Raw genomic sequence first — 13,398 nt, 5'->3', positions numbered from 1 at the left:
AACGACACAATGGCCCTGTACCTCGCACAAGCAAAAACCCTTATGCGCGATTTTAACGATTGTAAAGTCATACACGTCAAGCGTAGCGAAAACAAATCTGCGGATGAGTTAAGCAAGCTTGCGTCATTGGCCTTCACCCACTTGGGAAAGGACATCCGCATCGAACTTCTTGGAGCACCATCAGTCCCACACAAGGAAATCTGTGTCATCCAAACCGGCACGGAAACGTGGATGACACCAATAATAAATTACCTTGCGGCGGGTATACTACCAGAGTCAAAAACACAGGCAAGAAAACTACGCTGTTAAGCACTGAACTATCAACTCATCGATGACATCCTCTATAGACGTAACTTTCTTGGCCCACTCCTCAGATGCGTTGACGACCAAGATGCCGACTACCTCCTAAGGGAAGTACACGAAGGCATCTGTGGGATACACGCAGGTCCACGCGCAGTTGTAGCTAAGCTAAACAACGCGGGATACTTTTGGCCGGGGATGCATACGGATGCACTGGCATACATCAGAAAGTGTAGGTCTTACCAACTCTACGCACCCAACACGCATCGCCCGAAAAATGAACTTGTTCCAGTCACCTCTTCATGGCCATTTCAGAAGTGGGCCATCGATGTGACAGGCCCATTTCCCACAGCAGCAGGGAACGTTCAGTTTCTAGTGGTCGCCATCGACTACTTCACCAAGTGGATAGAAGCAAAACCCTTGGCCCAAACGACCGCAAAACATATCAAAAAATTTATTTGGGAATTTATTATTTGTCGTTTCGGACTTCCACAGAATTTGGTGAGCGATAACGGCACCAACTTTGCTGACAAGAAGCTACAACAGTGGCTGAAAGAACTTCAAATCACCCACACCTTTACCTCAGTGGCGCACCCGCAGGGTAATGGTGAGGTGGAAAGAGCAAATAGGAGCATCGTCGACGGCATAAAGAAAAGACTATTGGAACACAGATCCGGCTGGGTGGACGAAGTTCCACACGTCCTTTGGGCACACAGAACGATGAAAAAGACAAGTACGGGAGAAACCCCGTTCAGCCTCACTTATGGCACTGATGCCATGGTCCCGGTCGAAATTGGTCTACCCTCACCAAGGGTCTTGATTCAACCAGAGGACAATGATGCGGAAAGACGGTTAGATCTTATGCTAACCGAGGAACGCAGAGACTTAGCCGCAACGCGTGAAGAGAACTACAAGCGACAAATGCAAAAGTACTACAACACGCGGGTAAAACTCTGTAACTTCAATGTCGGAGACTACATACTGCGTAACAACGAGGCTTCGAACCAAGAACGCCCAGGAAAGCTGGCCCCCGTCTGGGAAGGGCCATACATTATCAAAGAAGTTTTGGGAAAGGGCGCATACCGGCTCGAAAGGCTCGATGGCACCCCCATCCCAAGAACATGGAATGGAGCTCAATTACGCAAATGCTACATGTAGATCAATTCCAAACTTATAAAGAAACGGCCTGGAGCCACTTCTAACGGAAATGATTCTCCTTTCACATTGTGTTGATCGCTTTACATTTGTACTTATGAATTTTCCGAACAGATATGCCGGTATTCATCGCATAAATATGGAAAGAAGTCGTTGCGTGTGGACGGCGGCAAAACCCGCATAAGCACAAAAAGTGGCAAAAATTTATTACAGATAAGAACAACCTTCACGCAGGTCAGTCATAGGTGAAGTTCGGTCACCCCACTAAATGAAAGTGCCGGTCCTATCCGCACAATCATGATAGAGGAAACTGAACATTAACCTATTGACAACCGCGCGTCGAAAGGTTTAACTTATTCAAAACACTGATATGCCGGTATTCACCGCATAAATAAGTGGGGAAGTCGTTGCGTGTGGACGGCGGCAAAACCCGCATAAACACAAAAAACGGCAAACCTTCACGCAGGTCAGTTATAGGTGAAGATTGGTCATCCCACTAAATGAAAGTGACGGTCCTACCCGCACAATCATGATAGAGGAAACTGAACACTAACCTATTGACAACCGCGCGTCGAAGTGTTAACTTACTCAAAACACTTGGAAAATTGCTAAGTTAAACTAAAGTATGCACGAGCGAATCATATATTGTTTATGCGGCAAAACAAGTGCCAAATTAAGCTATAATATGCATGAGCAAGTCATATAACGTTTATAACGCAAATCAAAAAGATTCAAAAGTAAGCGGGACCAAACCCCTTACCTTGGCAACCAAGTAACTATAAGACAGGTGCGGGTACAGTGTCAAGGCAAAACCCTTCACATACTTAGCACCTGCAGGGAATTGAAGCCAAGAATACCTCGGCAACCAAGTAACTATAAGACGGGTGCGGGTACAGTGTCAAGGCAAAACCCTTCACATACTTAGCACCTGCAGGGAATTGACGCCAGGAATACCTTGGAAGTAAAGTAACTATAAGACGAGTGCGGGTACAGTGTCAAGGCAAAACCCTTCACATACTCAGCACTCCGCAGGGAATTGAAACCAAGAAGGATCTTCTGGGCCATGCTTGCGGAAACGGAAATAACATCCCCGCATAGCGGGAACGTTGAGAACTAGATTGTTTGAAGCTCCAAGATGGAATTGGTTGTTTAACATAATTGATCACTATGTTTAAAACTACCAAAACCTCATGGAGAATCTACACAAGTGGAACTCAACGCTCCTGACTTGCGAGGAGGTTACAGACCTACCCGCATCATACCCAAAGATCAAGCAGAAAAGTCGGGAATTTCTGCACGTGACATTAGGACTTCCGCGGGAAGAATCCCCTTGGAAAACCTTAAAACTAAACCCTTTTCAAAACCCCTTGCTTAAGTCCAAAAGTTCACCTCACTTATTAACAATTCATGAGAAGAACATTGGACTGGGGGGGACTTGAAGAGGTAGGTCCCAGCAGAGCCCAGTTGGACCCGCAAGACTCACCTTCAACAGGGACGTCTGCGCGGTTGGACCCGCAAGACTCACCTTAAACAGGGACGTCTGCGCCGTTGGACCCGCAAGACTCACCTCGAAGAGGGACGTCTGCGCAGTTGAACTCGCAAGACTCCTTAAAAGAGACGTCTGCGCAAAGACCAACTGGATCCGCAGGACCAACCATGCTCAGAGACGCGACGTCCTTACGCGCAGTACGCAAGCTGCTCCCGCAGGAAACGCCTCCCAATGGTCGACGTACTCCGCCTGTTCCCGCAGCTACGGATACTAGCCATCAGGGAAGGCTACCCGCACAACAAGGCTACACGCACAAGGCACTAACTCTCAAATAATTCAGTAATGTCACCTGAAGAGGAAATGAGCAAGCCGGGAATACTCCCGCCCAAATGAGCCAGTCCGTACATTACTGGAGGATCTTTTGTACTGTACCTGCCAAGGTATGGACAAAAGATCTGACCAAAGCTGCGACAGCTCACTGTGATAAAGGAATAGTACACAGCCGGCCTGGTCACTATCAGCCGCTGCCTACTCACCAACCCCTGTCACTATCAGCCGCTGCCTACTCACCAACCCCTGTCGTAGCACGTGCATAGCCTGCAGTTGGTGGGAAAGGAATAGTACACAGCCGGCCTGGTCACTATCAGCCGCTGCCTACCCACCAACTACCAGCATGGCACGTGCGTAGCACACAGTTGGTAGAACAGGAATACTATTCAGCCGGCTGTACCTGCTTGGAAACCTACATTCGGCTATAAATACTCCAACACCTTGGAACGGTATTATCATCTCATCTCATACCATCATATCTGCTCTAGTCATTTCTCTTAATATACACTTATATTCAAGAGCAATCTAGTCTGATTCTCACGCCGGAGGGTGGTCACAAGGAGGTACCCCCCCTTCTCAGTGACGAGCTCACGGTGTCTGTTTTGCAGGTCATCAGAAGAATAACCATCTTGCCGGACCTAACCCTCGTGGGAAACATCTATTTAACCCCCAGATTATCCGTAATCTGCCTGGAGTCACTTAGTGTTTCTTCACTATTTATATAAAATAATTAAAAAAGAGTGAAAGATAAGCGATGGGTCAATTGGTAAAGACAATACTTTAAAGTTTAAACATTAAGGTCTGAAAGGGGATGTCTTGGATACAAGTCTCATATACAATATATAAAATGACAAGGATTAGAAACAATTCACATCTCTCAAATAGAACCATCGTACCAAATGTGACATACACATAAGTCTTAACAATCATGTGATGTGATGCCGGTCTACAAGGGAAAAAAGAAAAAAAGAAAAGAAAAGAAAAGTCATGTGATGTGGGCTGTGTAGAGCTTTCCATGACATCAATAAAAACAAATGATGATAACCATCAATCTCACAAACTAATATCATTACCCCAACTATAAATACTCTTGGTCATTGATCAAAAATTTTATCTTGTAGCCACATGCCATGGATATCACAGCAGTTTGTTATTTTGTTGGAGTAGCAGCAATCTTCTTGTTTTATACATGGAGGATTTTGAATTGGTTGTGGTTCAAACCAAAGAAGATCGAAAAGTATTTAAAAGATCAAGGACTCAAGGGTACCCCTTATAGATTCTTGTATGGAGATCTCAAAGAGATGATGAACGAAGCTAAGTCTAAACCCATAAATTTTTCTCACGATATCGCCCCTCGCGTCTCGCCCTTCTTTCACAAATCCCTCACAACTCTTGGCATGAAGCTTAATTTGGTTATCTTACTTTAGTTATATTAGCTTTAATTAATTTATTATATATTTAGTAAAAAACTGAATGGGACATGTAAGTATGTAACCGTGTAAAACATAAATTAACCGAAAGTGATAATATTAGAAGTAAAATATATAATTACTTAGTTATAGGTAATTACATAATTAATAACATATATTGTTTTGAATAAGACGGTCAAAGAAAAGCCTGAAATCCAAAGTATTCATATTGAAAAGTGGATTCTAATCAAGGTGTTAGACTATTCTCATTCACAACCTAACCAAACCCAATCTTTTAATAAAATATTAATTTATCTTCCTTCTATATACACAACCCAACTCAATCTAAATTTTCACTATCATTCACAACCTAAGCCAAACAATCTTTTTTATTAAATATACATAGTTTCTTTTTATAAAATTAAAACTAAAAAAATACATAATGAATTATATAAATACCAGCACCACATGCTATTTTAACTACATAGAGATAATTTTTTGTTTTATTAAAAATGGGCATTTACATATTTTCCCTTCCTAAACTTTGAAATTACATATTTTCCTAAACCATGCTTAAAGAGCATTGTACATTAGCAATAAAAACTTGTATTTTGAGGAAATATGTAATTTCAAAGATTAGGAAGGAGAAATATGTAAAAATTTCTATTAAAAATATTAGAAAAAAATAAAAATAAAAATAAAAATTTGGATATGAATAATCCATGAAAGAAAGTACAAAATCGAAAAAGATTAGAATTAGGGGAGTTGGTTTAAAAATATGTCAAAATTATACGCTATGAATTGAGAAAATAAGTTAAGAATGTGGTTTGTTTTTTTATATTTTTCTAAAGTTGGTTGACGTTAGATTTTTAAAATAATAAGATTTACATAAAACATTATAATCAAAAGTTAATAAAATATATATTCGGCAAGAAGCACAATTATTCGTGGCATAAGAGCATTCTCATCCCACCCCCTATTAAACCAAAAATTACACTAAAACTTACTTTATTTTCTTTCTTCATTTCAATTAAATAATACTTTTTATACCTTTTATCATTACCTTTTATCTTTTATTCACTCACAACTACTTTCAAAATATATTAAAAAATTATAGGGGATGAACAGTAACTTTTCAAATATACAGAAAAATCACTACTTTTTCTAAAATATATAAACTGTTCACTCACAACACCCTTAATAACTCTTTAAATTATAAAAACACTCCTCACATTATATAAGGGGTTGGATGAGAATGCTCTAACAACTAAAAAGGAATTAGAAAATGGAATTTGGGTGATATGCTTCTGACCGAACAACGGTCGGTCCACCAACCTGATCGCCTCCAAAATAAGAGTTTTGCTTTTTCTTTAATACTTTAATCACCGACCGACCGAACATTTCATGCCAATGGGGATAGTCTAAGGATATATTAGTTGTGAACCCGTGACTATGGCAGTACAAGCAAGAATAATCAACTTTTAGTTGGTAAAAAGGTGATTTTGATGGCATCTACAGGAGGGGTGTCAATTTTACAAACCTGATGCAAAGCTTCCTGATTACACAAGACCCAAGTTAACTGAACCTGATAAATTGGTTTTTGACTGTCATGCAATCATTTTTAGCTTTGGTACTTCACTTATGATTTTGTTTCTAAATATTCTATCTTCTATATCTAGTAAATTATGGGGGTGTTTGGCCCGCTTTTTTATCAAGGTTTATAGCTTTTTTAGCTTTTTTTTACCAAATAAGCTTAATTTGGTGTTTGTTTTAGCTTTTTAAGCTTATGTTTATAAGCTTATATAAGCTAATTTGAATATGGTTTTTAGCTTATTTGAATGTGTAAGGTGTAAATTACTCATTTGCTCTCAAATGTGATGGATTAATAATTATGGAAGCAACTTATTACTAACAAACTAAAAAATGATGAATTTAACAAATTATTATCAACTTGTAGAATATAAGGTAATCCAAACACTTAAAAACTTATCAAATAATATAAAATAAGCTATAAGCTACTTTAAAATATAAACATAAGCCAAAAAATAAAAGTTGGGCCAAACACCCCCTAAAATAATGAAAGACATGCCAGCTTCATATATCAGTTAAGAGTGATTTTTCCTATCTCTCTTACCTATTAAATATTAGATGACACTTGTCGAATGCTGGTTAATTCTGGACTTTATATCCTACTATTGTTGTATAGCATAAAAACAATATATATATAAATGAAGCAGGTATTAACTTTGCACATCTTTCTATGAAGGGTATAAAGCCTTTGCATATAAGCATATTAATTTCAAAATGTTTTTTATTTTTATTTTTCAGTGAGCCTTTAGACATCTATGTAACTTGAAACCTGACTTATCTGACCCGCTCTAACCTGCCCGATTAACACGTCATATACTGGGTCACTAGTTAGATAAGAGTATCACCAACACAAAACCCCAAGTCCTCGACCTGAAACCCGGGAACAAAACCCGACATGCGATGACAAATCTAGAAAATATTTTTATCATATTGCACCTAATAATTCATAAACAGATTATAACAAATTAAATCAAGACTAAAGTTCAGTTAAATTATGTATCATTTTGATAAACAAATTAAATCAAGACTAAAGTTCGAACAATCTTTCGAATAAACAATTTAGTGTATAAATTAAATTTAGGAAAAATTCCTAAAATATGTATTAGTAAATTGTTTTAGTACATGAGTAGTTTCTGGATTCAATCAAAACATGACGCGTGACAATAATCTAACCGCTACGAGTAAGTTCGCTAACCATCTACTCGTCACGACTAAAGTAGTTGCATGCATCGCAAACAACAACCACGAGTACTGCATACATGTTACTGCATACATGTTTAAGTCGTGACGAGTAGATTAAAACTTTTCGCGACACAAGTAAAACTAACTACAACGAGTTGTTTTGTTACCAAATTCATCAAACCGGTTAGTTTTACAAAAAACTAACTGGACCGGTTACTTTGAAATCTCAAATACTATGTACGAGTAGTTCTTCCTTAAACATTCCCAATACGAGTAGTTCTTCCATAAACATATACGATACGAGTACTTTGTTACCAATTAACCCGTCACGACTAATTTGACCTTATAATCTACTCGTGACTACTATTTTAACGTTAACACTATTTAATTAGAAAATATTCTAAAAAATTACTCGCCACGATACAATTAATTAAATCATAGTCATCGCGGTGTGTTTATTTGGACACTACTCTGCTGAGTTGTTTGCAGAAACCTTTCAAATTCTTTTTAATTTTTTTGTATAAACCTTTCAAATTCTTTTTTAGTAACTGTTTGAAACGTATTAGGAAATCTTTCAAATTCCAAAATGTATGTTAAAAAAATATTAGGAAATTGTATTAATTAAACGAATATATACCAAAAGAATGTGAAAAGTTTATGCAAAAAAATAAAAAAGAATTTTAAAGGTTTCTTCAAACAACTCGGGCAGAGTAGTATCCAAATAAACGCACCGCAACAAGTAGGATTTAATTAATTGTATCGTGGCGAGTAATTTTTTAAAATATTTTCTAATTAAATAGTATTAATGCTAGAATAGTAGTCACGAGTAGACTATAAGGTCAAACTAGTCGCGACAGGTTAATTGGTAACAAAGTACTCGTATCGTATATGTTTACGGAAGAACTACTTGTATTGGGAGTGTTTAAGGAAGAACTACTCGTACATAGTATTTGAGATTTCAAAGTAACCGGTCTAGTTAGTTTTTTGTAAAACTAACCGGTTCGATAAATTTGGTAACAAAACAACTTGGTGTGGTTAGTTTTACTCGTGTCTCGAAAGGTTTTAATCTACTCGTCACGACTTAAACATGTATGTAGTACTCGTGGTTGTTGTTTACGATGCATGCAACTACTTTAGTCGTGACGAGTGGTTAGCAAACTTACTCGTCGCGGTTAGTTTATTGCCATGCGTCATGTTTTGATTGGATCCAGAAACTACTCGTGTACTGAAACAATCTACCCGTCACGACTAGTTTATAATACATATTTTTGGAATTGCTTGAAAATTATGCCTAAAACTAGAATTTTGTTTTCATAAATACCTATTTTGAAAATTTTCCCTTTATTAAGTTGGATTTTTGGATATTTGAATCGGGTTCGGTAAGATTTACTAAACATCTTGCCATTAATCTTATGTGTTTTTTCTAATTATGTCACAAAGCGGATTCAAACAACTGTTAAGTTTTGGACTTAAAGATGTCTCTTTACACGTGAATTGTTTTAATCTAGTAATTGACACACAATGAATTTAAGGGGATAATCGTAATGCTAGAGGTTTGCAATTTGGTGCTATGTTGAGGGCAATTGCTGACAGATATTGCGAAGGTTTATTCTCAAATGGGTATCCAATTCTAAAAAAGAATTAATTATTTTTTAATAATATTTTTGAAAAAATCTTTAAAAGAAATATTTCGAATATCTATTTTTTTCTATTATTTCAGGTTCGGAATTTCGGATAATTCCGTTTCAGATTGGGAATTTTTTGCACACCTTACCAGGAGAGTGGAATAAGAGACAAGCATCTATCACTAGGATAAGGATTCATTTGTGTTGTACACTTTATTTAAAGCACAACACAAACTTAGTATGAAATTTATGAGGGTTAGGCATAATCTAGCGGGTTTCTGGTCAAATTGAAAAAAAAAAAAAAAAAAACATGAACAAGATTGGCCGAACGGGTCATGTTCGTGTTAACCCGACGGGTTCGCAATCATAGTTATTAGTGCTTATAATGGCAAATTGAATATTTAGTTAATAACACACATATACTCCGGATTGTTGTAAATTCTTTAGATAACCGGGTGTATAAATAGATCGGCGTATTATTTTTTAGGCTTTTTTCTTTGGTTTTGTAGGCAAGAGTTGTTTTACATGGATGGAAACAAGACCTGTGGTACATGTATCTGAACCTACTATGATACGTGAGGTCTTGGCTAATTATAATAAATATCAAAAGCCAAGAGGAAGTAATCCATTAGCAAAGTTGCTTGTAAGAGGATTAATAGATGTTGAGGGCGATCAATGGGTTAAGCATAGAAAAATCATCAACCCCGCCTTCTACGTGGAGAAGCTAAAGGTTACTTTCTTGTTACTCCCTTTTCGTTGACAAGAATGATATAACGTGTCTTAGTTTATGATAATTTTTTGCAGCACATGATACCAGCCTTTTATGTGAGTTGCAATGAGATGATCCAAAACTGGAAGAAAGTTTTATCTAAAGAAAACTCATGTGAAGTAGATGTGTGGCCTTATCTTCAAACATTTTCAAGTGATGTAATTTCATGCACCGCATTTGGTAGTAGTTTTGAGGAGGGAAGAAAGATCTTTGAACTTCAAAGAGAGCAAGCAGCGCTAGTTATGAAGGCTACAAATTCAGTTTACATTCCAGGATTAAAGCACGCCAATTTCTAAACATATTAGAAGCATAAAATAGGTAATATTACTAGAATTTTGTACTGATAAATATAAATTAATAGATTTTTACCGACAAGAAACAATAAGGGGGTGTTTGGTACAGAGAATGGAAATGGAGAGAAAATAGAAATGGAAATGGAATTGTAGAGAAAGAGAATTGGTATGGAGAATGAGAATCATTTCTCTTGTTTGGTACACGAGAAAATAAACAGAGAACTCTACCATACCCAACCCCACCTCCACCCAACCTGACACCACTCACCACCGCAGCCCCACCACCACAGCCCCACCACCACCAGCACCACCACCACAGCCCCACCACCACCAGCACCACCACCAAAGCCCTTTCTTCAACCACAGCCCACCACCACCGGCCGCCGCCACCAAACCCCCTTCTTCAACCACAGTACACAAGAAATTAAAAAGATTCAAATTTTTGGAACATAAGATATAGAAAAAGGAGGCTCAGATCTGTCATCACTGTCTCTTTAAAGATTTTGTGGTGGTGGTTGTGGTGGCGATGATGATGATGATAATCAGAAGCCACCTGCAACCACCGCCGATTTCCACCACCACTGTCACCCACCTGCGACCACAATCACCCGACCATCTGAAAACCCTAACCTACCACGAACCACCACTTGAAACCCTAATCTCCGTTCACCCGTACCACCTGCAACCTACAACCGGTTACCATCTCTGTGTTCACCACTGCGAACGGCGGAGACGGGGTGGTGGTTGCAGACTTGGAGACGAGGTGGCGGTTGCAGACTTGGAGACGAGGTGGCAGCCGGAGACGAGGTGGTGGTCGGAGACGAGGTGGTGGCCGGAGACGAGGTGGTGACATGCTATGAAGAGGCTGCTGAGAAATGGATTTCTCTTTGTTTTAAAGAGAAATGGAATTCTCTAGTTTTAGAGAAATAGAAAGAGAAATAGAAATGAAAAGTGGAAAACAAACAAAAGAAATATTTCTAATTTCATTTCTCCCCAATCAAATCCCTCTACCAAACACCCCCTAAGAGGATGAAAGAGATTGACAAGCAAGTAAGGGGTTCTATAAAGGGCATAATTAATAAACGAATTGCTGCGATGAAAGCCGGGGAAGCTAGCCATGATGACCTTTTGGGCATCCTTTTGGATTCCAATTACAAAGAAATCAAACAACATGGGAATAGCAATTTCGGATTAACCATTGAAGAGGTCATTGAAGAATGCAAACTTTTCTACTTTGCAGGTCAAGAGACCACAGGAAATATGCTTGTTTGGACTATGATTTTGTTAGGTCAACACACTGAATGGCAAACACGCGCTAGAGACGAAGTTTTACATGTCTTCGGTGATAAAAATCCAGATATTGATGGCTTGAGTCATCTAAAAGTTGTAAGTTTTTCAACTAAATGATTAAAACTAGATATGATGGCAACTTTAATATATGTATAATTGCTTGTATATCTATTGTACGCAGATAAACATTATATTCAACGAGGTTCTCAGACTATATTCACCAGCAGCAATACTTAGACGGCTAGTACATGATGAAACAAAATTAGGTAACTTAACATTACCTGCAGGGTCCCTTATCCAAATAAACGCATTAATTTTGCATCACGAAAAAGATATGTGGGGTGAAGATGTGAATGAGTTTAGGCCTGAAAGGTTTTCTGAAGGTGTTTCAAAGGTTACTAAGGGACAAAATGTGTACCTTCCATTTGGTGGTGGCCCACGCATATGTATTGGCCAAAATTTTGCTATACTGGAAGCGAAAATGGCCCTTGCGATGATTTTGCAACGCTTTTCTTTTGAGCTATCTCCATCATATTCGCATGCTCCGCACGCAATGCCTACTCTACAACCTCAATTTGGTGCTCACTTGATTCTACATGTACTTTAGGCAATATATCACATATGCTTTTGTTTACTTAAAGTTACATGTTGTGGCATATATGTTGCATATGTTATTGATGCAGTTTACGAAGTGATCAATGGCTCGAGAGACTCATGATTAATAAAAGACGATAAAACAAACCAATGGTTCAAGAACAAAGTTCTTATAATTAAAATTCAATCAAAACTGAAAAATACATAACATTCAACCCCAACTTACATTAAATTAAAATAAGATAAACTTGGAAACAAGATAAACACAAAATATTAAAAGATGGTAAAAATCAAAATTTAAATTAGGAGATAATTCTGCATCATACTCCCCGTCTTCGAAAAAACTCTTCCTCGAGTTTTGCCTCAGGATCACATAGCCACTTGGATCGAAAGGAACATCAACGCGCTCCTTATTTATTAACTTCATGACATTCCCCAACAATTCAACTTTGCAAAACGCCTCGCGCGACTCCTAACGTATACCACCCCGGTCGAATGTAGCATTACAACGGTTCGTGTTTGCTCTCAACTTTACCCGCTCAACTAATTGAACTTCACAAGCCGCCTCACCCGACTCTAAACTCTTACCACCTGGGTCTATTGGGTTGTTGGGTCTCTCCACCTCCTTCTCCCCGTCTTTGAAAAAGACTCGTCCTCGAGTCTTGAGAACGTCGAAAAGATCGGCTCCTTTTTCCCGATTTTGATCAACACGAGGAGGTTTGTATAACAACCGAGTTTCCCAGTTCTCTTGTGGCTCTTTATTTTGCTACGAACCAATCTGTCCATCCTTGATAAATCCCAAAAATTGTGATTCAAAAGTCAAACCATAATCTTCTTGTTTAACTTTCAAATCCCGTGATCCCGAAGTTTGCGATGCATCTTGCAATTCACTCATGTATCTTGGCTGTATTTTTGTTGTCGTCTCAACAACCAGTTCATCATTACCGACCTTACCATTGTTTGCCACCGTAGCAACACAGTTGACACCCACATTTTTATGCCACAAATCAAACATACCGTCCGTTTCTTTCATGGGCTCGTTCTCTTGAATAGTAATCCCGTTAAGAACGGTTTGCACAAATAGACATTCTTCTTCATCAAAATTAATCCCGTCTTCATCGAATTTAGGTTCATCTTCCGAAAAACCATCATGACAAGATTCATCTTCATAAATCGGTTCATAGAACCGGGGTGGTTGACGGCCAAACGGTTGCTGCTCTCTGTCACCACCTTCGTCCCAGACGACGGTGCTTGACTCGGTTTCCGTCTTGCACATCTCCCGTTGTAACTCGAGATCGCGGACTCGTTTTCGGAGCCGGTGGATCTCTTCAAGATCGCGGACTCGTTGTCGTAGTCGCTTGATCTTTTTAAG

At 38.6% G+C, this 13,398-nt stretch overlaps 1 protein-coding gene across 1 annotated transcript; it reads left to right on the top strand.

The window, feature by feature from the left end:
* The first annotated feature begins 4,383 nt into the window (after positions 1-4,383).
* On the top strand, positions 4,384-12,101 carry LOC143579391 (cytochrome P450 CYP72A219-like). The gene is made up of 6 exons (XM_077062714.1): positions 4,384-4,669; positions 9,590-9,810; positions 9,885-10,129; positions 10,211-10,245; positions 11,179-11,528; positions 11,614-12,101. The coding sequence occupies exons 1-6, from the start codon at positions 4,405-4,407 to the stop codon at positions 12,037-12,039; spliced, it is 1,542 nt and encodes a 513-aa protein (XP_076918829.1). The 5' UTR covers positions 4,384-4,404; the 3' UTR covers positions 12,040-12,101.
* Positions 12,102-13,398: the final 1,297 nt, after the last annotated feature.

The sequence above is a fragment of the Bidens hawaiensis genome, unplaced genomic scaffold, assembly GCF_021521415.1.
Source record: "Bidens hawaiensis isolate Kalapana, Puna unplaced genomic scaffold, B.hawaiensis_p1.1 tig00029688_1, whole genome shotgun sequence".
Classification (NCBI taxonomy): domain Eukaryota; kingdom Viridiplantae; phylum Streptophyta; class Magnoliopsida; order Asterales; family Asteraceae; genus Bidens; species Bidens hawaiensis.
This window is presented reverse-complemented; position numbering and strand designations above follow the sequence as displayed.

Coding starts and splice junctions, on each gene's coding strand:
- LOC143579391 (XM_077062714.1), top strand. CDS start 4,405: ATGGATATCACAGCAGTTTGTTATTTTGTTGGAGTAGCAGCAATCTTC. Junction 10,130..10,210: donor GTTTACATTCCAGGATTAAA/GCACGCCAATTT, acceptor ATAAATTAATAG/ATTTTTACCGACAAGAAACA. Junction 11,529..11,613: donor GCTTGAGTCATCTAAAAGTT/GTAAGTTTTTCA, acceptor TATTGTACGCAG/ATAAACATTATATTCAACGA.